The sequence below is a fragment of the Parasteatoda tepidariorum genome, chromosome 7 (assembly GCF_982258835.1).
Source record: "Parasteatoda tepidariorum strain Cologne lab strain chromosome 7, Ptep-v5.0, whole genome shotgun sequence".
NCBI classification, from domain to species: domain Eukaryota; kingdom Metazoa; phylum Arthropoda; class Arachnida; order Araneae; family Theridiidae; genus Parasteatoda; species Parasteatoda tepidariorum.
Genome location: NC_141761.1, coordinates 78,033,917 through 78,060,389, shown reverse-complemented (window position 1 = coordinate 78,060,389; position 26,473 = coordinate 78,033,917). Strand labels below are relative to the sequence as shown.

Sequence of the window (26,473 nt, the reverse complement as noted above, 5' to 3'; positions counted from 1 at the left end):
TTTTGTTTCTTAATTTTGTAAAGCAACTTAGTTAATAAAAATAAATGGGCGAAATTTTAAAAGTCACATTTCCTTTGATTTTTACATTGTTATTAATTTATTATCCTTTTGATTTGCTTGTAGAAATATCAAAAATAATTTTTTAAGAAACTGGCTTTTAACTGACTTTTTAAAGCTTATAAATCACTTTAAAAAAAACTGAAATATTAAAAAAAGGGTTTTTATTTTGTATATAAGGTCTTTTACCGTTTTTGAATCTTAAAGATTTAAGTTTCACAACTGTTATAATAATTGAATCAAAAATGTATTTTTTTAAAATTTAAGAAGCGTTTTATCACTTTATCTTTTGACATTATTAGAATTTTAAATTCTGTTAGAAATTTTGTTAAATATTAAGTCTTTTATTCAGTTGCATTCAAATACATATATTTTTTTTATAAACACCTGAGACATATACATATATATATATATATTACTTCAAAACTATAATTGTGCATTTGTTTCAGAAAGATTCATGATTTGTTAAGATAATCAGGAAAAAGATGTAATACTTATCAACTTAGACATATTTTTGGCTCAATCCTAAATTTTATTTTCAATAATTTAATGAATATAAATTAATCTAAGTACACTTAAAATGTAAATAAATTAAAAATTTTGAAAACGCTGAACTAACGATTCGGATTAACATTGACATTTTTCTTTCAGAATTCTTTTCTGGATGTACTACATAAACTTAATTCTTTAATTGGTATTATGCCTTTACCCTCAAATTCTTTATTCTTTTTTTATTTTAAAAAAAAGAAAATAATTACATAGTAGTAGAGTACAAAAATATTAAAATATATTAAAAAAACATTTTTAAATTAACGAGCTTGTTTAAATATTTTTTTAAAAAATCAAGTTAATCAAGTTAAATTTAATCAAGTTAAATTGTTGGAAACATTCGATTTATTGTTGTAAACAAATATCCAAAATAATAAATTTATTTTACTAAATCATTAAATATTCTATCTTTGGCTATTTTCCAAAAAGTAAATGACACTGAAAATGATAAGTCTATTGCGTGTTCACTAACATACGCTGTTCGTGATCTACACTGTCTACTTCTGTTGAAAATAAAAAAATATTATAAGTGGCCTTAGCAATGAAAAGTTTTGGTTTTAGTTTATTTATCTTTAGAGAAACACCTTTCGTGACATCTGCTTTATTTCATAACAAATGGCAAAATGCATCCGATTAAAAAAATTACGGAACTTAAAAATTTTGTTTCAGTTTCAGTTTTTTTTTTATATTCTAAATATTTATTTTGTTTTCATTTGAAGCTGTCTTTACACGTCTCTACCATTGCTCGCAACATCACAATTAAAAGAATTTCTATTTTAACTCAACTTAAACTTACACTTACAATCTTCAACTTTATTTTATCTTACATGCAATAACTTACGAATATCTGTTAATGGCTTGTTTGTTTTTATAAAATTTTAAAAACTGTGAAGTACGAATAAAAAATGTGTGCTAATACTTTATTAAAAATATTCAAGAACTAGCTCCTTAAATAGATATGCAACGAAGAGCCATTACATTATGACCACCCTCCATCTATAATAATGGGCTCGCCCAGGTTTTCATGGTTTCTCGCCCAGGAACAATGTTTTCATGGGGCACATTAGGACCCATAATCCTCATAGAACAATCCCTGACGTCTGTAAGCTATTTAAACATAGTTGCAGACCAGGTTCACCCATTCATGGCAACAGTTTTTCCTGCGAGGGATGGTGTTTACCAACAGGATAATGCACCATGTCATAAGGGGCGAATCGTCATGGATTGGTTCGAGGAACATTCCAGTGACTTTCAAGTTCATGTCTTGGCCCCCAAATTCACCTGACCTTAATCCAATAGAGCATTTGTGGTCCTACTTGGAAAATTAAATTCGTGCTGCCACGCTACCCCCTCGCAATGTGAGGGAATTGCAGGACCAGTTGGGGAGCGCTTGATACCAAATACCTGAGACTACCTATCAGCACCTTGTGGAATCAATGCCACGGTGAGTGCTAGCAGTTTTGAGGGCTAAAGGTGGTCCTACATGTTATTAGTAGGGTGGTCATAATGTAATGGCTCTTCGGTGTATGTTATTTACAAATAATTTTAAGCCTGTATTACCCAATATAACTGGTTCTTCTGAAATAATAAGAATTTAAAATGTTATTGGAAAGCTGACACGTAAAAGAAACAATAAACTACACGCATCATTAAAAAAATCTATTCTGAAATTGTATATCAATGTAATAGCGAAATAAAACTTAATACATGTAGTTTAGAATTTTGTGAAATGTTACATAATAAACACATAACTTCATAATAATAAGTATGTCAATTTAAAGAAAAGTTTCTTTTCATTCTATAATAGTATATATAATGTTATATATTTTTGTAAGTTATAGTCGATAATAGATAAAAGTAAAACTATAACATCAACAATGCAAATTAATAAGTACTTTAATGAAAGTCTCCTACATTTGCATTCGTACTTCATCCAGTGATTAATTACGTCATATACATTATGCATTATCATATGTTCATTATGCATTATCAGAGATAGTACTATTACAATATAAACAATATGTAGACGTAAAAGATATTTTCACAACGCTAATGATAAAATTACTAGGTTGTGTTGAAAGTTTCTTTTGGGTAGAAAATATGGTAAATAATGCATCAGAGCTTATTAATCAGGCTGAATTAAAAACATAATCTAAGTTTAAGAACTTGTAGAATACTCTTCAGTATTGAAAAAAAAAACATATCTGAATTGATTTTGATGTTCAAATTCTGCTTTGTAAAGCGACACTATTTAGAATTTTTATTTTTGCACTTCCTTCCAATAAATAAAATATTCGAAAATGATGCTCTAATCTTGCGTGTAATGATAAAAAAAAACTAAAACAATAATGTATTTATTATAAACCAGCTTAAAAATGTTAATTTTTCTAAAAAATCAGAAGTTTTTCATCATCTATTCGATAAAACTAAAGTGTGTTTTAAGCTTATTTATGCTATAGATCAAGGGTGACCAATCTTTCTGCAGAAGCAACCATTGTCGGAAAAAAAATTATGAATTCGACTTCCAACATACCCAAACATATAAAAAGACGAACATGTTCATCACGAGAACTTATGCAAATAGCTCATATTTTTCATGTTAGTCTGAATCATGGAGATAATCTAATAGATAAAAGATAATCTAATAAATAAAACAAAAATGTAAATTTAGGTTTCATTGTTAAGAACACATTTTTAGAGGTTCATTCAGTTATATTATAAGTAAAAATTAAAAGAATAACTTGAAACTTATAATTCTATGTAATTATTCAGTTATTAAAATGGTTTTTGAATTTTTTTAATAAAATTAATACAAGATACTTACGAAATGAGATGTCTGTGATACAGTGCACAAAAAAAAAAAAAAAAGCGGACCACTTTGAATAACTTTTAATCTAATGATCGGATCATCACGTTCTATGACTCAATCTTAATGATTCAAAGGGGGTGATCTCAAATATGCTAATTAATTAGTACAGACGATATTTTAAGTTTCGAAACCAGACACAAAACCGTACTTTCTCTGTATAAACATGTTTTTTCCCCGACGGATTCGGATTTCTGACCACCAAAATATAATGGATAGCCGCAATGTTGGGAATATATTCTCATTAGTTTGGCCGAGAGAATGCTCCTAAGTTTGGACCCCTTAGTGTTAATTTTACTTTTTGCGTATTTCGCCATTTATCTCGAGAACTTTTTAAGCGAATTGAGAAATTTTTACACACAATTATTAAATTCCTTTATCCAAAGATAATCTCATTTAAAAATTTATTATTTTATTTAAGAATGACCCGAAAAATTTTGAATTGTAAGGTATACAATTATTTGTGTCATTTTAAAGAACGTAATTTTATATCGCACAGTACAAAATTTGAGCAAAATCGGTCGAATAGTTCCTGTAACCAAACTAAATTTTTTCTTCCGCAGACGCTTCTTCCTTTATTCGTCCGAAAAGAATATTCTGCGTTCAGCAGTATAGGCTAAATATCAAATATTTATATGTTACATCGCTAATTTAGTAGCTACAAATGCTCTTTATTTTTTTAAATTTAATTTTTTAAATTATAGTTTTACAGTGTTGAGCATAATCTTGTATGCCTTTACAATTTAAAAACTCCTTGAAAAAGTTTTTTTTTGCAATAACGGACCGTATTTGTACAAATTCACAAAAGTGGACCCTGGTTGAAGGAATGTGTTATATTCACAAAAATACGAGTAATTTTTTCACAATTTTACAAAAATGGACCTTTCACAAAATGTCTGGACAGACCCCTGTTAAACATAAACATAAATATTCACAAAACTGTATCTACTGAATTGTTGTATTCTTTTAAAACTTAACTCATCACACTGCATTGTAAATTTAAAAAAAAAAATCAAATCAGTTTTTTAAAATAAGCAAAAAATGATTTAGATAAAATAATTAAATAATAACTTTCAAAATTTAAAAATAAATTGTTCATACAGAACAGATGTTACAAAAATTTAATAGCCTAATAGCTAATATGTAATAAATTAATGAATGTTTAATAATTTAATGTAGAATATTTTTGACTTTTTGGATCATTGAACTCAAATGCCCATATTTGCTGTTACTGCTAATTAAAAAAAAATTAATCGAAAATTCATAATGCAAATGTGTCAAAAAATATAAATATCCATTCCCTCTATTCACTATTCAATTTTCTTTCATAAACATTATTGAAAAAAAAAATTTTTTTTTTTCGAAAGCAGGAAGTGCAAAATAAGCCCCACCTATGTTTAAAATTCTACTGGAGTAGCTATGAAGAAAAGAGTAGCTTCTTTTGACAGTTGGAGAACATCTCCCACCCCTGATATTCTCCCAAACTTGGTCAATTCTCAATAAAGCCAACGTACTTACCCCTTCTGAGAACGAAAAATCTATAAATTCCACGTAAAGTATTACTGGAAGCTTTAACTCTTAATACTAAGAGAAAATTAATACGTTAAAAGGAAGAACAAAGCAACACGTGACATGTGGGAAATATTAAATGGTCGTTTAATACCCCCGTGCTCAGACTGATCAAATTATTAATTTAATTGTTTTGTGGCTGTTCCAATGGGGTAAGCAAAGAGTCAATGTCCTCTGTTGTCCAAACATTAGTTTCTAAGGCAACTGATGAACTCTTTCCAATGAAGATTTAGGGGCCAAGTTCGGAAAGGGACTTGGCGGGAAATGTTTTCGCCAGTGCAATGTTTTTATTGTAGAAAATCGGTAGTAAGTGTTGGAATGTTAAGTTAATTTTATAGCTATAACTGTTCGACATTTGCATCGAAATGTGCTTGGTGGATTACCATGATGCAGATTGCATCTGCGATGAAATGTAAGTTATGTATTTAGGTACTATTTTTATTAAATCAAGTGATTATTTAAAAATAAAAATATATATACCCTTTATTCACATGTGTCACTTTGTAATTTATGTATAACGTTTTTGTGGAACATTTTTATTACTTAAACTCATGAAAAGCAATTAGAATTATAAATCTTAAATTGAATTATTTAACTGATATTGAAAGTTTTTAAGAAAAATATAAGTAAACAATCTATGAGTTGGAATGTGCACTTATTTTTCATTGCTATGTGGGAGTGCTGCGAGTTTTACATTGAAATATGTTTGGTAAATCGCCATGATGCAGACTGAAAACTGCAATAAAACTTACTTGCGTTTTATTTTTATTCAGCCAAGTAACAATTTAAAAACTCAACTATTTCCATACAAATCCAAAGTTTTCTTTAGGTGGATTTTAGATTTACTAAAATTAATTAAATCACGAGTACATTTTTTCACAAATTTACTAAAGTTTTTTTTTTTTTTTTTTTTTTTTTTTTGTAATGAGCTTGGAACCCTTTGCTTTTATTTGACTTTTGCCATTTGTGCTTTCCACTGCAATTTGCATTTTTCGGGGGCAAATAACTGCATAATTAAGGAACCAATGACACGAATTTATAATTTCAGTTAAAAACAGTTGACTTTATAAACAACATTTATTTCAACAGAAAACAATACAAGGTTTCTTGTGCAAGAAATATTAAAAAATTAATAATTCTATTGAAAGTTTTATTCAATTAAGCGAGTTTTCTTTTATTATTGTGCCCAAATGAAAATAAAATGACCGAAAAGTGCAGTAGTTTAATGTTTTATATAACACAGGTGGAAAATTAATTAAATAAAATTAATTAATAGTGGAAAATTAATTTAATGTCATCACACTGAAAAAGCTACTTGTTATTAATGTTTCGAAAAATTAACACATGATTTAAAAAAAAAATTATTCTTGAAGAACTTCCCCGAATTAAAAAGAAAAGATCAATTTAATTTTTATTAATTTTGAATATAAGTATTCAGCGTTTAGAAATTACAAAACTATTTTCATAGTTGCCTAATTTATAGTTTTCAATAGCAATTGTATTTTGTTTGTTTGCTTTTTACTGAAATGTAAATAAAAAAGGAATAGTTTAAAAAATTTAATGAACCACCCTTAATAGTGAACAAGATATCTTACGTTGCAACTGCGATTAAATTGAGTTTAACAATAAAATAGCAAATGGATTTTAATTATTAAAATAAAAAAACATAAATTAGGAAATTTTAATTTAAAATAGTTTCTTTTTCTATATTTTTTCAAGTATTGTTTTTGTTTCGGTGTTTGAACGCAATTTTAAACCAAAATTCGTACAAATTATTATAATTACAAAAATAGCTACTCTAATAACAAATAATTATAATTTTTAGCAAATTTTTCATTGGGTGAAAAAAGTTTTTTTTCCTTTTAAATTTTTAAAAAATTGTAACTAAGCCATTTCAGTGAGAGAAAATGCTTTTCTGGTCACGGTACATTGTCAAAAAAATTTGTAATATAACGCCCATTTATCGTATAATTTTACGGACAAGATTCGTTTTTTACGCTAAATACATAATATGGTTCCATAAATTTGCATTATTAGTGTATAACTGTAGCGTACTAAAGTGTTTTTACGGCGAGAGACCGTTTATAAGCGGATGTTCAACAAACAAGCCACTGTTAAATATCTTCAAACAAAAGCTGGCTAGTGTCACAATGAGAGGACAATTTATTTTTTATGCTAAAATCATGATTATTAGTTGTTCACTACACTTATTTTAATTATTTACATCGATTGTTTATGATTTAAATGTATCTCTTTTGTTTACATTAATTGTTATTGTTTATATAAATTGTAAACATTTGCATTAATCGTTTTAAATTCTATCAATTCTGTCATTCATAGTATTCCTACTTTACCATATCGATAGTTTTACCAAGGTTAAAAGCAGTTTATCGACCATACAATTAAATGCTACAGGGCTATTCCACGGTAACTTACGTTACATTCACATAAACTTTATTGCATTGAGAACTTAGAAGCAAACAAATAATATGAATACACATATTAAAATAAAGTGATTTCTTAAAATTACAATCAAAACCAAAAGGAATCTAATTAAAATAATAATTATTTTTCAATTTAAACAGTATAAAAGCCTAAAATAAGTGTGGTAACTTACGTTACCGAAAAAGGAAACAGTTAAAGTTATATTAAAAATATACAATACTATTGTTAAAATTACATAATTTAATTTACATGGTGCTTAGAACTACTAATGTATTATTTCTAAACTTTTTCTATTACGGGGCAGGCTTCTTCAGACAGATAAAGGGAATTATAAGCAATCTTTTTAAACATTTTTCAAAGTTAAAGTAAGTTTGAAAATTTTTCAACACTAACAACAAACTAACAATACTAACAACAACACTAACAACATATAAATTTAAAATTTGGTGAATAGGTTCAATAAAGAATACTTCAATGAAAAAAATATTCAAAAATATTAATTAGTTACTTATTAAATGAGACTTGTACTCTCAACCAGCGTAGGTTAACATGAAAGATGAATCCCTTTAATTTTTTATCGCTATTTGTACTTAGTATCCTTTCCTTTTTACAAAATCAACTATGCTTCATAAAATTTAAAATTCATTTTCAATCGCATAATTTATAGAGACAAACTTACGAACAACCTCTTTTATGCGCTTAAGTGTAGGCTAGTTGTTTTTCCTCTCTTCTATAGAAGTTGCCCATGATTTAATAATTACACAGGGGAATAATTTTTTTTTTAATTTTCTGTTGCATGAGATTTTTTAACAGATCTTACAGAACAACAACAGATTTTTTTAACAGATACTTTCATGCAGTGATGGGCATCAATCACGGAAATTTTATTCCTGACTAAGTTTAGTCAGAATATATTTATTCTGAATGATTATTCATATGCAAATTTTTGAATAATGATTAAAGAATAAATTCATTAGTTATGACTGATTTTTCTGATTAAAATCTTGAATAACCAGCGACAAATGTAAGCATTATGTCATTTTCATTTATAGTTGCGCTTCGATAACTGCAATCGATTACGAATGTGAAAATTTTAAATAATGATTGCAAGTAATCAACTACTTGTAGTGATCATGATTACTAGTAATAATAGTAATAAAAAAATATTATTTCTCCTTACAAGCGATTATTTATAATCACAGTAAAAAGTGATTACAGGTAATCAGAATTACAAATAATCAAGCCCTGAGATTGTAAATCATCCTGACTAAAGTATGATTACAAGAAATCATACCTACAAGTTATCATAATCTAACAATTATAGGTAATCTTAAACTCAAGTAATTGTGATATATTGATTACAACACGAATGGATGTCATCATAATTTCAAATGGGCTTGATTACATTGTAATAGGGATTGTAGGTAATTGAATACTTTTAAAACAATGCATAAATTATATATGTAAATGAATTGTTCAGTTTACTATTGTTCGGTGTAGAGAGACGTGTATATGTAGCTTGCGTACAATTGCTCATACATAGATATATTTTAAACTTATACAATATTTGTACATATACAAGTACATGTATGTACGCACGTCTGCATATAAGATATATGTATGAATGTACACATGTAAATACAATGTACATATGTATGCACCAACGTTATTTGTACGTGCATTATGCGTATATAATTTTGCATCTAATATACATGTGAACATGTATGTTACTTTGTATGTAAGTATGTAGAAACAATGTATGTATGTATACATGTATTTATACTCGTATACATACACGTATATTTATTCACGTGTACATTCATAGTATGAATGTAGGTATCTACGTGTATTGTACTTAAGAACTTTGTTTATACGTAAGATATATGTACATATTTATGCATATAAAATTCATGTACAGACATATATGGTTTGTCCGTGTATTGTATGTTCATGTGTATGTATACACATATCTATGTACATCGTCAAAATATGTTTATATAATGTATGAGTGTACATATGTATGTAGAAAAATATATGTACTTGCATTATACGTATGTATATACATCACATGCATGTACGTAAATGTATAAATGTGTGCGTGTACAAGAGAGATATGTACTTAAAATGTATGTACATAAATTATGTGTTGGTAAGTTAAAATCTTTAATCATCAAGGCTATGTCTTCCCACGGACCGAGATACAAATCATCGATTGCTCTTTAACGTCTTATATAAGGAATTTAACAATAAAAATAATACTAGCATGAATATTTATTTTAATGTTATTTTAACTTATTCCAGGGTAACATTATTGTTTTATAAGTTCTTAATACTTAGTTGTGTTAAAAAGAAGTTTATAACAGTTTTGTTATTAAAGTTCATTTTAAAATTGGTTCTAATATCTATAAAACTCAACTTCTTATAGTTTTTGAAAGCAAACGATAATCATATTTTAAATTCCTAAATATAATATCAACTTAAAAAATTAAACACTTTTTTGTCACTTAAACATTTCTCTGAACTATTCATTATGTTACATAAAAGTAAATTCGAAGCCTCCAAAATCTTATAAAAATACTTGAAAATAATTTTTTATTCAAATATTTTTAAAATTATATTCGCGATCGCAACGAACTATAGGGGGCGTTGTTGTATGAGACTAATACCTGCGATTTCTATATAAACAGTCATTCATTTACTCTAGAGACGTCGTTAATGTAGCACGTAGCATTGCAACGTTCCTTCTTTATTGTGGCTAATTAAATTTAAAAAAGAAAAATGCTTGATATTCTTTCTTATGCAAACGAAAACAAAATGGTATCTCTTTTTATTAGAGAAGGAACATCCAAAACACATCGGAAAAATATTTGTACATTAACAGAAAAAAATATGTATATTCTTATAAGAGTTAAAACCTATTGCCCGAGAAATAGTATTACTAAATTTAATGATATAACATGAAAGGCCCATTTAAACTTTACATTCTATAGTTTTAAAAATCATATTACTTCAAAAATTAAAATGAACAAAAAGTATACATAAGCCTCATAATTTTATGAAATTTAATTTTTTAAACAAAGTTTTTTGACAACAATTTTTATCAAAAAATTTCAAGTTTCAATAAAAATCATTATTTAGAAACTAAGAAACGTAAAATAAAGAATGCTGACGAAACAAAATAACAATTCTTTTTAGTCGCCATTTTTAGTGCTACGAAAATTCGTCTTTGGGATTTGCCAAAAACAAAACAAGATGCAATTTTATTTTTTCAGGAGGGAAATATTTTACCGAAAAAACGAAAATGTACCAATTCCCACAACATAAAACTTTATCTTGGTAAACGTACGTTTTGGAAATGTTATTTCATTTGGAATCTTATTTATCAGAGTTCATATGGCGATATGATTGTTTTGAATCTATGCTAAACTCTATATCGGCTCATTTTCCACCGAAATCCGATTGACTATTTTGATTATAAATAAAGTGTTTTATTTTATGAACTGTCGCAAAAATTTTAAGTATAGATTGGCGGCACTTAAAAACCGCCAAATCTGTAGCGGCGGTGGAGTTAATACGTGTACCGAATTTTTATTCCATACTTTTCTGAATAATATTACTTCAAACATTGGAATATACAAGAGGTATACATAAACACATAATGTTATACCATTTAATTTTTCAATAAAAGTATTTTGAAAACAATTTTTATCAAAAAATTATAAACTAAAAAACGGAAAATAAAGAATTCTTAGGATAAAAAAACGATTTTAAGAATTCTTTACATTGAAATAAAAACTTTCATATTGTTTATTTTTTTATTATTCTTATAGTTCTTAATCAGACGTAAAAAAGCATTCTGTAGAGAACTATCATCAAATGAAAAAAAAATATTTACAAGCAAATTTTTCATTGTAAAAATCATTGCACTTACCTGATTTATAATTCCCGGAGAATTCCAAAATGAAAAGTTCCTTGTTTGAAAACTTTATTCTCAAATAATAGATACATAGTTTATCCCTTCTTTACTTTTAGATAACATACTACACAGCAAAATTTTATAATTGATATGAATTTGAATGTGTAGCTAAAAACAGAATAGCTGAATTCTAGTTGAACTTATTCTTTCAAAACTAAAAAATACTTACCAAGAAAACGATAAAAAATTAATTAAGAATCAGCATAAATGGCACTATTTCAAGTAACTTGTATAATTTTTTATTGTTGTTTTCCGAATTATATGGATACAGAAATCTATACAATTCTATAACGAAGAAGAATATGCTATAACTATTACAATTTTGTATGTTCTGAATTCATATTTAATCACTGGAATGACGAAAGCAATGTTGACTTCACTTTAATTCGTAATGAATTGAAGACAGAAGAAATGCATTTTACCTTAATACACACATCGGTAACAGTATCCGAAATCGGAAGTCATCAGTTGCAAGTTTGTTGATAATAGAAATTAAAAATTATCAAGGAGTTTTTCTTCAAATGTTTGGCGTGTTCTGTTCCTGAAAGATTTACTAATATTCTGGAGATTTTTTTCAAGTTCTTCGGCCTTTTCCTTAGGGAAATTTTGTTTCTTATTTGCTGCTAAAAAATGGCGTCTGATTCAGTCAATGATTTGGATGGAACTAAATGAAAACGTGATAAATTAATGTCTGATATTTACAGGCTCCCGCTAGACGGCGTACTCGAGCGTTGCGATCGCGAATAGAAAAATTAAAACTGACAATTGATTTTAAATATCGTTTGATTTAGTCATTTAAATTGCTTGAATCATTATTAGTGGTCGTTTTAATTGAAGTTTTGAAATTTAGATAACTTACATAAATTGTATATATTGTATTGTAAATGTATTTAGATATACTTACATTGGACAAACCTGTTTGCACATATGTATAATGTATGTATGCTGATAATTACAATAAATGCATGTCAAATGTATGTAGGTAGATGTGTACAATGTATGCCTGTCTAATCTATCTATGTACAATATATCAGTGTATGTATAATTGTACACACATATATTGTGCATTCATTGATATATTGTGCATTCATTGTAATTGTACACACATATATTGTGCATTCATACATACATTGAAAATAGTAATCACGATTACAAATAATTGCTGTAACTGCCTGCAATCGATTTCTGTTATCGACGCCTAATTCTTTTATGTACGCCTGTACATATATATATATATATATATGGGGGTACATTGTAAGAGCTAACTAACGTATATAAATTGCTATTACATAGTGCATACGTAAGCACATTGTGTTAACATACGTATTGTATCTGTGGCTTTGTGCGTGTTTTGTATGCACACATATACGCAAGCAATTATACGTAAGTATATGTACGTATATTTTTACATACACATTTTATGTACATACGTACACTGTATGTGCATTTGTGCACACCATACGTACGTTTGTTTACATACTTGCATATCTTGTTTGTACACGTGCATACATGCATACTAACATACATTGTGTTTACACTTGTACATACAATGTACGTAAGTACTGATATACTATGTAATAACAATGTATGTAAGCATGTAAACATTCAACTTTTTTTACTTATTCATGCAAGCATTTATATACAGTGCTCGTTCGTCTACACATGCGCATAAACATACAGCGTAGTTAAGTGTATGTTTGTACAATATATTTATGTATTCGTGCAGTAACTATTTTTACAATTATTCGTATTTGAGATTACTTGTAATCGTTAAATTATGATTGTTAGTAAAAATGACTGCTTACTATCGTTGATATTAATTACATTGATTGCTTAAAATCAAAGATTACGGTCATTTGTAAACATATACAAGCTATCAAGTCTTATGATTACAGGTAATCATAATCACTTTTTATCTGAAATCGTTATTTGCAACTTATAAAAATTAATACAAGTAGTTTATTATTATGTATTTTTTATTTGTAGTTGTCACAATCGTAGTAAATTAGAGTATTCTATGTCGATTTCTGTTCAGCAGTGAAATTATTCACTTATTCTTGACTAATGAATATAGAATAATGAATGATTTATTCAAAATATTTCTGACTAATGAATCAATCTTTATTCATTATTCAGGAAGATTTTGAATTATTATTCTGAATGACGAATGCCCATCTCCTGCTATTATGTCACCGATTTCAAATCTGCAATCGGTACCTCTCTCCAAGCTATAGTTTTTACTTTTTAATTAACATTTTTAGTCTATTTTGACTAAAAATATCATTTAAAACTAAAAATTTTAACTTTAGGAGAGCAAATCTAATTTCAGATTTGACATCCCCGCACGCGAATTAAGCAAGACCAAGTATTTATACAAATGCAACAAAAAAATTGCTCCCCATTGTTTTCCATTTAAAAATTATGAGATAAACCAATTTCAAACAAGTGCCTTTTTTTCTTTACCTTTTTAGCAACCAACGTTATAAACATTTTTTTTAATAATTTTTAAGAATGTTTATAAAATTCTAATTGTCAACATTTAAAAATTCGAACTATGATCTTGAATTTTCATTGAAAAATAATTAAATAAACATGGAACTCATTCTTTTGGAATAATTGCTGCTGATTTTCTTCGATTTTTCATTGTAGAATTACGAAACAATTATGAAAACTACAGAAATCATCAAGTTTCAGAACTTTTTTCTTCTTCTAAGATCCTTCGCTTGGTTTTTTTTCTTTAATTTGTAATTTCTACCTAATTTTTTAATATTTAAAAAAAAAATTAAAACAGGTTGTTTCTTTGTAAATTTATTGCTCAATGTAATCTGACGTTTTAAATTCAATGAAAAAGTTATCATAGAGTTTATTATTATAAAATAGAAAAGTAATTTGCATAAGTAATGAATATTTATTACGTAACGGCTCTCAGGGTGCCGGTACATTTTACTGTAAAATCCATTTTTACCTTAGCATGTTACGTAACAAATAATCTGATATACCGTAATTTTTACAGTAGTAGTAATTATCGTAAAATCACTAAATTACTCTAAATAAATATTACTGCAAAATTAAGTAATTTTTGCAATAATGATCCGTAAATTTTGCAATAAAATCACTAAATTACTCTAATTAAATAAATATTTTTGTAAAAATTAAGGTATAATATTTTATGATAATAATGGAATTTATGGATGATGCATTTAAAATGCCGTTAATATATGCCGTAATTTGATTCGGAATTTTTTACAGTGTATAATCTAGGAATTACGAATTGTGAGACAATGCGGAAGTATCAGAATACCTCTTAATTTACTATTGTCTGAATAATCGTTGGATATTCGGCATAATTTTTATTTTTCTGCTAAATGTCTTAACAGTTTTCTGCACTAATAACTTCACAAGTCTCAATTTTAAGAATCGATTTTTTTTAAGCAGCTATCCTAGTATCTTCTTCAGTTCTAGTTCCAAATCTTACTGTAATATTCGAAAAATTATAATTAAAACAAGGAAGAAAATATTTTTTTTGTTGATTTAGTTATTTTCAAGGTTATCCGCAACATATACGCTTAATTTTTAGGAAATGCTGCATATCTTTGTCGCATAATTTTTAAAATATTTCCGTAAAATTTATGGAGCCTTACATTAGAATTGAAAATGAGTTGCAGTTATCATTATTGTCCTCACCTTTTAAAAAAGTGCTCTGGTAAAATTAACAATGTGAATGACGTCATATGTGAATAGCGTTTAGTTCCTGTTGAAAATATTGTGTTATAATGACTTTGCATATTGTTTTATTCGTATATTATTTTCGTTAATGTTTATTGTATATAGAATGAATTTAATTTTAATTTTATTTATTTGTCTTCAATTAATGTTCCTTTTATTTTGTTTATAGCCGACACATGTGCCCTCATCGAAAGAAAGATCACGTCGTTATAGGAGATCAGTCATCTGCAAAGATTTCAAAACAATCTATAACTATGGGTGAGTATAATTTACAATTATCAGAAAAACAATTCTCATTTTTAGTTAAAATGATAATAGCTTGTTGTACAATTTTGTACCATATCATTATTTTGTCCCTCGCACATAAAATAGTTTTAATTAACGTTGTCTAAATTGTATAATTTTTATTCATTAATTTAATCAGAGAAAATTTATGATTTCTATGGCTTATATTTAGCATAATTAAAGGCTTGGTCTATTTTTGTAGAATACACTTTTTCTTGTAAAATCTGTTATGGTGATAATTAATATAACTTGTTATGTAACTAAAACTTATTATTACAAATTCAACAATGTTGATGGTATTTTTTATTTAAGTAAAATAGCTTGAATGTATATTTTTCTCGAGTCTTTCAGTTGTGCTCTGAGTTAGTTTCTATGTGTAATATTATTATTTTTGCCCTAAATAATAATTATTAGAAATATTCAGTTATTCACATTTAACACAATAATTATCCCCTATTAATTTACTTCCATAAGGGATAATTATTGTCCAATATAATTATTATTGTCCTAAATAATAATTATTATTACAAATATTCACATTTGACACAATTATTATTCACTAAAGTGTAACTATAAGTTATGATAGTTGCAGTTTACCTTTAGTTCTGCTACTACATTAAACTTGAAAGTACTGATCTAACAAATTGAGATTATTTTTAGGAAAAAAAATTGATAATTTATTCACGCTACTCTTTTCTTGGAGTCAAATTCTAAAGCTCGTAAAGTCACTTTGTTTGATTGGAAATCACGGTTAAGTTAGCACAACGTGCCATAACTTAATTAAGTTTCATCCACAGATTGAACTGATATGTCAATAGAATGGAACCGATAGACTTTTATAATTAAAAAGAAACAAATCCGGGAAACAAAAATTGCTTCAATTTACCAAAGATTATTTAGTTATATCACGTGATTATTTTTAAAACAATAATCTATTTGATTTAATCTATTTTTTACCTCGAATTTCGTTTTCATTTATATCCTTTTTGTTCATTGTAGAGGAGCACAGGAAACAGAGAAAACAATGGGATCTCTCCCACGATGAGATGACGTCAAATGTATCAGAGAATCAGGGAGATATGCACAGTTGTATGGCAGAATCAACGAGTCATGCAATGGCAATATCAGTTAATGATAAAGGAAACAGCCAACAAGTGAACGCCGCGGGAAGTAAGAGATGGTCAGGAAAGCATGTTCCAAAGACGTTACCAATCAGAAGACCAGACAATCTAAAGTCGGAAGGACCAGGTGATTTTCAGACAACGCATCAGCAAGATTTTAACAGAAAGAGCACGGTTATACAAAATTCTAGTCACACTATCGAGACTTCATCGTCAACGTTAATGCAAGAGTCTTCATGGAATCAGAAACAAACGTCAAAAACTAAAAAAATCAAAAAAGCTGATAATCTTACTTTGTCTGGATCTTTAAATCATGAAACAACTAACCAATCTGACTATACAGGAAACGCATTTAAAAGCAAGTTCTCCCAAGAGGCATCGCAGCAAAATGGTTCTCACCACAGGCCTAAAACAAGCCTTAAAGTCGGTGGGGAATTTCAATCTGACAGCTCCTATCAGCAAGCGTATACTCAAAAGAAAGGGGGTCCTGATGTGAAAGTGAAAAAAGGAACGTCGAAGAGCAATTTAAAATTAGAAGGGGATATGAGTTTTGATACTACATCGTTGGATTATAACGCAGCAAGTATACAGGTCAGCAGAGTATCAGAAAATTCAGATGGAATCACCGCTCTGAAGCCGAAACCAGCGAGACCAGAAAGTGAAATCAAAATACCGCCAGTCCCAATCTCTGATGAAACAACAGCTGTTACAGATTTTAAACAATGGAAGGTAGAGAGACCCACTATACGAAAGCCACAAGATACTTTACAGTTAGGTTACTCGAGTGAATCTCAGGTAACAAGCAAGGCAGAATTTTCCATGTCTAATGTTGAAACATCTACGAGCGATTATAAGACGTGGGAGGTATCGAGGCCAATTATTATGAAGCCCGAAGATAATATAAAATCCGGTGGAGATTTCAGTTTTACTACCACACATGATGTTGATTATTCTTCAGCGGGAGATCGGCTAAGCATGAGAAAATCAAATTTAGAACCTCTAACTGAAAGAACTGAAACGGATTCCGTTATAGCAACTTCTCGTTCAGAAGTAATACCTATGGAACCAAGGAGAGAAAACACTATAGTTATTGATTCTTTGCATAGTAATCAGGAAAGCAAGACTGTTATGCAGAATAAAATGATTACTTCTATTGATAGTAAGATGAGTGACATTCAGACTTCAGTTGAGGCACATGAGAGTAAACATGAAAATGTCCAGGAATCTATTGACCGCGCTCAAATTGATGCAGCGCAACATGTCTCTTCTGAGAGTGATATAACTTCAAAAGTAGTAGAAAGTCATGTACAAACAGAATCAAAGGCAACTTCAAGGGCGAATCAAAAACGTTCCGAAGAACTTATATCTGGGATAGAGGATGAAGATCAAACTTATGTAACCTGGGATGAAATACGTCCAAAACCTATCCGTCCCCACAGTAATCTTAGACAAGAAGGTGGAATGGAATTTGATACAACAAATAGAAGCGAATTTATTTCACGATCCGTGGAAAAAGTTCAAGGAATTCGGCCTAAGGCATCCACTAAACTTTTTGAAGGAGAATTTGATTCTACTACTATGAATCAAGTCATGTTTTCTCACGGACAGGCAGAAAAAGTTACTCCCATACGACCGAAAAGCAATCTTCATGTAGAAGGTGGAGATTTTGCGGGTGAAACAACATCCGCAAGAGAATTTCAGCCCTGGAATGTTACAAGACCATCACCTATAGTGCCTAAATCAAATCTGACTCAAGAAGGATCAAGGGAGTTTACAACTACAACTCATGCGGAGTTTGAAGCAAAACATCCTGAGAAAGTTTATCCCATTCGGCCCACGACCACAAACAAGCTAGCTGGAGGAGAAATGGATCTAACTACAACGAATAAGGCCATGCATCACGAATTTCCTATTGAGAGAGTAAAAAAAATTGTTCCTCAATCAACATTAAGAATGAACTCCGGGGATTTCACTACCGAAACTACTAATAGATCTCAATTTCAAGAATGGGAAATAGAAAGACCAAAACCTATTAGACAACACTCTAATTTAAGACAAGAGGGTTCTATGGACTTTACTACCATGAATCAATTACAGTTTGAGGAAAAGCCTTTTGAAAAAGTGTCTCAATTCAGACCACATACGACAGAAAAACTAACAGGTGAATTTGATGGAACTACTACAAATCAAGTTATGTTTGGTGCCCAATCTGGTGAAAGACCTCATATGATTAAACCTAAAGGAAATCTAGAGCTTGAAAAGGGCACATTTTCTAATGAAACAACAAATAAATCAGAATTTCAGCAGTGGCAATTATCAAAATCAAATGTTAAAACTCCGAGAGATAACCTTCAACAAGAAGGTGATATAGATTTTACAACAACAAACAAAACAGAATTTTATGGTAAAACCGGTGAAAGAACATCTGAAATAAGACCGAAAACTAACTCCATGATAACTGGAGAATTTGATGGCACTACTATGAACCAGATAATGTTCCAAAATTCCCCTGGAGAAAAATCTCAACCAATTAGACCGAAGACTAACATAAGGCTTGATGAAGGACATTTTTCAGATGAAACAACAACGAACAAAGAGTATCAAACTTGGCAATACTCAAAGCCTTCGCCGATTAAGCCTCATAGTAGCCTTCGTCAAGAGGGAAGTATCGATTTTTCTACAACGAATCAGTCTGAATTTTATGGAAAAACCGCTGAAAGAGTCACTGAAATAAGACCAAAAGCTGATAGTTTTGAATCAGGAGACTTTGATGGCACAACAACTAATCAAGTCATGTTTCATAATACAACTGGAGCAAGACCTCAACCTATTAGGCCGAAGACGAATATAAGACTTGATGAAGGACATTTCACAGATGAAACAACAACTAATAAAGAATATCAAGCATGGGAATATTCAAAACCTTCACTAATTAAGCATCATAGTAGTCTTCGTCAGGAAGGAAGTATTGATTTCTCCACAACAAATAAAGCAGACTTCGATGGCAAAACTGCCGAAAGAGTGACTGAAATAAGACCAAAAGCTGATTCCTTGCGTACGGGAGATTTTGATGGAACAACAATGAATCAGGTTATGTTTCAAAATACACCAGGAGAAAGACCTCAACCTTTCCGACCCAAGACTAATATAAGGCTTGATGAAGGAAGCTTTAACGATGAAACAACAACAAACAAAGAATATCAATCATGGCAGTATTCAAAACCATCTCCCATAAAACCGCACAGCAGCCTTCACCAAGAAGGTAGCATTGATTTTTCTACTACGAACAAAACAGAGTTCTATGGTAAAACAGCTGAAAAAGTTTCTGAAGTTAGACCGAAAGCTGATTCCATGATAACTGGAGAATTTGATGGAACGACTACCAATCAGGTAATGTTTCAAAATACTCCTGGCGAAAAATCCAAACTAATAAGGCCGAAGACAAATTTGAGGTTAGATGAAGGTTATTTTGCTGATGAAACTACAAATAATAAAGAATATCAAACTTGGCAATATTCAAAACCATCTCCCATCAAGCCGCATAGTAGCTTACGCCAAGAAGGAAGTATTGATTTTACTACAACAAATAATACACAATTTTATGGTAAGACTCCGGAAAGAGTTTCTGAAATCAGACCAACAGATTCCACAAAGATAATTGGTGATGGTGATTTCGACGGAACTACAACAAACAATGCTATGTTTCAAATTAGTCATGCTGAAAAGGTTAAAGGAAAGAGACCAACTACCAATATCACTCTTGAGTCTGGAAAATTCGAAGACATAACAACAAATCGTAGGGAGTTTCAAGGATATGAAATCAGTAAAACTGAACCTATAAGGCCATCTGGAAATCTTATCCAAGAAGGTGAAATGGACTTTACAACATCTAATCGTACTGATTTTCCACAGAAAACCGGCTCTAAAGCTGAACAAATAAGACCTCATCCTTCCTCTCCACTGACTGGTAAATTTGACGGAACAACTACAAATCAAACTATGTTTCAAAGTCAACCACATATTGAGCGAGTTCATGACATAAGACCTAAAGATAATTTACGAGTGGAAATCGGTAAATTTGAGGGTGAAACAACAAATACAAGAGAATTCCAACAGAAAGCTGCTTCAAAAGCTGAACTAATAAAGCCTCGACCTTCCTCTCCACTGACAGGTAAATTTGACGGAACAACTACAAATCAAACTATGTTTCAAAGTCAACCACATATTGAGCGAGTTCATGACATAAGACCTAAAGATAATTTGCGAGTGGAAATCGGTAAATTTGAGGGTGAAACAACAAATACAAGAGAATTCCAACAGAAAGCTGCTTCAAAAGCTGAACTAATAAAGCCTCGTCCTTCCTCTCCACTGAGTGGTAAATTTGACGGAACAACTACAAATCGCAGAGAGTTTCAAGGATATGAAATCAGTAAAACCGAACCTATAAGGCCATCTGGAAATCTTATCCAAGAAGGTGAAATGGACTTTACAACATCTAATCGTACTGATTTTCCGCAGAAAACCGGTTCTAAAGCTGAACAAATAAGACCTCATCCTTCCTCTCCACTGACTGGTAAATTTGACGGAACAACTACAAATCAAACTATGTTTCAAAGTCAACCACATATTGAGCGAGTTCATGACATAAGACCTAAAGATAATTTACGAGTGGAAATCGGTAAATTTGAGGGTGAAACAACAAATACAAGAGAATTCCAACAGAAAGCTGCTTCAAAAGCTCAACTAATAAAGCCTCGTCCTTCCTCTCCACTGACTGGTAAATTTGACGGAACAACTACAAATCAAACTATGTTTCAAAGTCAACCACATATTGAGCGAGTTCATGACGTAAGACCTAAAGATAATTTGCGAGTGGAAATCGGTAAATTTGAGGGTGAAACAACAAATACAAGAGAATTCCAACAGAAAGCTGCTTCAAAAGCTGAACTAATAAAGCCTCGTCCTTCCTCTCCATTGACCGGTAAATTTGACGGAACAACTACAAATCGCAGAGAGTTTCAAGGATATGAAATCAGTAAAACCGAACCTATAAGGCCATCTGGAAATCTTAGCCAAGAAGGTGAAATGGACTTTACAACATCTAATCGTACTGATTTTCCACAGAAAACCGGTTCTAAAGCTGAACAAATAAGACCTCGTCCTTCCTCCCCACTGACTGGTAAATTTGACGGAACAACTACAAATCAAACTATGTTTCAAAGTCAACCACATATTGAGCGAGTTCATGACATAAGACCAAAAGATAATTTACGTGTGGAAATCGGTAAATTTGCAGATGAAACAACAAATACAAGAGAATTCCAACAGAAAGCTGCTTCAAAAGCTGAACTAATAAAGCCTCGTCCTTCCTCTCCACTGACTGGTAAATTTGACGGAACAACTACAAATCAAACTATGTTTCAAAGTCAACCACATATTGAGCGAGTTCATGACATAAGACCAAAAGATAATTTACGTGTGGAAATCGGTAAATTTGCAGATGAAACAACAAATACAAGAGAATTCCAACAGAAAGCTGCTTCAAAAGCTGAACTAATAAAGCCTCGTCCTTCCTCTCCACTGACTGGTAAATTTGACGGCACAACTACAAATCGCAGAGAGTTTCAAGGGTATGAAATCAGTAAAACTGAACCTATAAGGCCATCTGGAAATCTTATACAAGAAGGTGAAATGGACTTTACAACATCTAATCGTACTGATTTTCCACAGAAAACCGGTTCCAAAGCTAAACAAATAAGACCTCGTCCTTCCTCTCCACTGACTGGTAAATTTGACGGAACAACTACAAATCAAACTATGTTTCAAAATCAACAACATATAGAGCGAGTTCATGACATAAGACCTAAAGATAATTTGCGAGTGGAAATCGGTAAATTTGAGGGTGAAACAACAAATACAAGAGAATTCCAACAGAAAGCTGCTTCGAAAGCTGAACTAATAAAGCCTCGTCCTTCTTCTCCACTGACTGGTAAATTTGACGGAACAACTACAAATCAAAGTATGTTTCAAAATCAACCACATATTGAGCGAGTTCATGACATAAGACCTAAGGATAATTTGCGAGTGGAAATCGGTAAATTTGAGGGTGAAACAACAAATACAAGAGAATTCCAACAGAAAGCTGCTTCAAAAGCTCAACTAATAAAGCCTCGTCCTTCCTCTCCACTGACTGGTAAATTTGACGGAACAACTACAAATCAAAGTATGTTTCAAAGTCAACCACATATTGAGCGAGTTCATGACGTAAGACCTAAGGATAATTTGAGTGTTGAAATTGGCAAATTTGAGAGTGAAACAACAAATGCAAGAGAATTTGCTTTTAAAGAGGGAAATAAACAAGTTCCAATTAAACCGAAATCCACTCTAGCACAAGAAGGAAACTTTGATTTTACAACTTCGAATCAGATTGAATTTGACGAAAAAGAAATGACCAGTAGGTCAACGCCGATACGTCGAAAAACAATAACGAAGACAGGAGGCGGAGAATTTTATTCAACCACTACAAATCAAGCCATGTTTCAGACACCGCCTGTGGATGTAGTTCGTGGGAAGAAACCTAGCGATAATTTACAACTTGAAGGAGGAGAATTTCAGGATAAAACTACTACAGGTCATGAGTACCAGCAATGGAAAGTTCAGAAGCCGAAATCTTTCCAACTAGTTTCATCGTTAGGACAAGAAGGCGACTTGTCGTTTGAAACGACGAATAATTCAGAATTTAAAGAGAGGAGTTTTGAAAAAGTTCAACAAATACGTCCCAAGACTAGTAACAAAATCGAAGGAGAATTTGATGGAACAACAACAAATCAAGTAATGTTTCAACAACCTGATAAGTTAGAAAGAGTAAAGCCTATACGCCATCAAAATAATTTGCATGTTGAGGATGGAAAATTCACCAATGAAACAACATCAAAAAGAGAATATCGACAATGGGTAAAAGCGGGAAATGCAGGTGTTAAAGGTAAAAAAGTTCTAGCTGCTGGAGTTCCATCGCAGAAAGAGACCGTTGTTAAAGATACACAGTCAAAATCTGAAAAGTTACAGAGTGGTAAGGCGAATAATGAATCACGGAAACTGCAAAGCCAAAGCAAAACATCTGCAGTTGTAGAGAAAGGAAATGTGACTATGTCAAATGAGAAAATTTCAACTCAAACAAGTAATGTTAAAATTAGTGATGAAACTCAATCGAAAACTAAATCTTCGGAGAGACACCAACGTTCAACAGTGGTTAGTGAAAATGTTACTAAACAAAATACATTAATAACAGCTCAAGCAAGTGAACAAACTATATCCAAAGACATATCTTCTGTAACCACAGATTCTGGAGCGAAAACGTCAAAAACTAAAGCAATTGTTCCGAGCGGTAATTTAAGTCTCGATGGAGAAATGAGTTTTGCAACAACATCTAAAACAGATTTTATTCAAAAATCTCCGCCTTCACATTCTCCACAGACAAACGCAGCAGTGCAAGGACGTAGCGGTAATTTAAGTATGGATGGGGAAATGAGTTTTGCAACAACATCTAAAACAGATTTTATTCAAAAATCTCCGCCTTCACATTCTCCGCAGACAAACGCAGCAATGCAAGGACGTAGCGGTAATTTAAGTATGGATGGAGAAATGAGTTTTGCAACAACATCTAAAACAGATTTTATTCAAAAATCTTTGCCTTCACGTTCTCTGCAGACAAACGCAGCAGTGCAAGGACGTAGCGATAATTTAAGTATGAATGGAGAAATGAGTTTTGCAACAACATCCAAAACAGATTTTATTCAGAAATCTACACCTTCACGTTCTCCGCAAACAAACGCAGCAGCGCAAGGACGTAGCGGTAATTTAAGCATGAATGGAGAAATGAGTTTTGCAACAACATCCAAAACAGATTTTATTCAGAAAACTTCGCCTTCACGTTCTCCACAGACAAAAGCAGCAGCACAAAGACGTAGCGGTAATTTAAATATGAATGGAGAAATGAGTTTTGCAACAACCTCTAAAACAGATTTCGTTCAAAAATCTCCCCCTCCTCGAGGGCAGAAATCCAATGCATCGGTTCAAGCACGTGGTGGTAATATTAATTTTAATGGAGACATGACATTCACGACTACTTCTCAGACTGATTTCTCCAGACAAACCGAATCGTCACAAAGACAGATGTCAAGTGCAACCGTACAGGGAAGGAGCACTCAAGCTCAGAAAACTACGACAAGTAACAGTCCTAACTACGAATCTTGGAAACTGGCGGATAATAAACTGTTATCTGCTTCGAGAGCTTCAGTTGAACAAAGAAATATTTCAACTAAATCTGTTACTGCCCAGAAAAATGAAATTCTAAGATCACCTGTTAAAGTACCACCAAAGCGTTTTAAACCAGATGATAACTTGAAAATAGAGCATGTCCCCTTTGACGGAGAATCTACATCAAAAATGGAATTCCGGAAATGGGAAACGAGAAAAGCTTCTTCGAAAAAAAGGAACGAAACCTTGAAGCAAGAAGGCAAGATGGAGTTTGAAGTTACTTCTAGTGATTATTCACCTGCAAAGGCTTTCCAGATGCACAGGCAGGCTGCTGCAAAATCAAAGTAGGTTCAAGTCTCTATATTAACTTAATTAAATATATTGCTTGAATTTTTTTACCGTAAATTTAACTAGAGTCAGACAGGGCTATAAGAGGAGCAAATTTAAACTTTTCACCATTATTTTTGGTCGATAGAATCTATATCCAAATATAAAATACTGTTAACCGTATTATAGGTTGTGCTTGTTTCGTATCATTTACAAAGATTTATGATTATCTTTTATAGATAAATTGATTAATACAGGGTGTTTCAGGATTATTGGGACAAACTTTAAGGGCAGGTAGGGGACATCGCGAGGATTCAGATTTGCATAGAAACCCGTGGTTGGAACCGTTTTCATTCGCCACCAGGTGGTGTTGTTCACAAGAGCATTGGAAGAAACGGACTTGCATTGCCGCAGTCATTTGAGCTGTCGTCGCCCGTTGAGATATATCTATGTACATATCAGCTTTCGTATGCAACATTTTACGAACGCTGATTTAGCAGATATGCACATGATGTACGGATTGACTGAGGGAAATGCACGAGCAGCAGAAAGTTTGTATCGCGAAAGGTACCCACTGAGAGATGCACCGGACCTCCGGATATTATTGATTTGCTGCACTATTTGTGTAAATATAGATCATTACGAGTTAATAGGTACAAGGAAAGCGGGCCGCGAGTGACTCGAACTCCCAGACAGGAACAAAATATGTTGGATACCGTTCGAAGGAATCCGAACACCAGCGTATGAGCCGTCACAATATTCCTTCTGCTCTTGCATTTCATTCTGTCAATCCGCTACATTGTTGTTTATATCTGCTAGCTCTGTGTTCGTAAAACGTTGCTGCGGGCGATGACAGCCCAAATGACTAACGTTGCATACTTCTCTGCGGGCGATGACAGCTCAAATGACTGGGGTAATACTAGTCTTTTTCCTTTTGTGAGCAACGCTACCTAGCGACGAACAATGACGTTTTTGCCCATGTGTTATGCAAACCTGAATCCTTGTGCCTATCTGCCCTTAAAGTTTGTCTCAATAATCTTGGGACACCGTGTATAATTACAATAAATGTTTTTACTAATAAATCGAAAATTGAACGTTCTGTTAAGGAGAATAAATTATGATGAACTTTACTTAAGTACCCTAATGAATAAAAAATGCTTGAAAGTTGTAGTACAAAAAACTATTTACTTTTTAAAAAGAGTATGTCTAGCAATTGTTGAATATCAATGAAATAATAAATTAATTTCGTTACAGCATTAAACTGGAATATCTAAAATATTCTATTTTTATAATACT

General features: G+C 31.1%; 1 protein-coding gene across 6 annotated transcripts in view; it reads left to right on the top strand.

Moving 5' to 3' along the window:
* Positions 1–26,473, top strand: part of Sdb (SAXO downstream of blistered) — a 100,541-nt gene that overhangs the window by 69,012 nt on the left and 5,056 nt on the right. For 5 of the 6 annotated variants that reach the window (XM_043048000.3, XM_043047999.3, XM_043047997.3 and 2 more), the window contains exons 3-4: positions 15,358–15,446; positions 16,473–25,194. In XM_043048000.3, coding sequence (XP_042903934.2) covers positions 15,358–15,446; positions 16,473–25,194 — 8,811 coding nt within the window. The remainder of the gene's footprint in view (positions 1–15,357; positions 15,447–16,472; positions 25,195–26,473) is intronic. The other variant, XM_087168099.1, reaches the window with a different exon arrangement.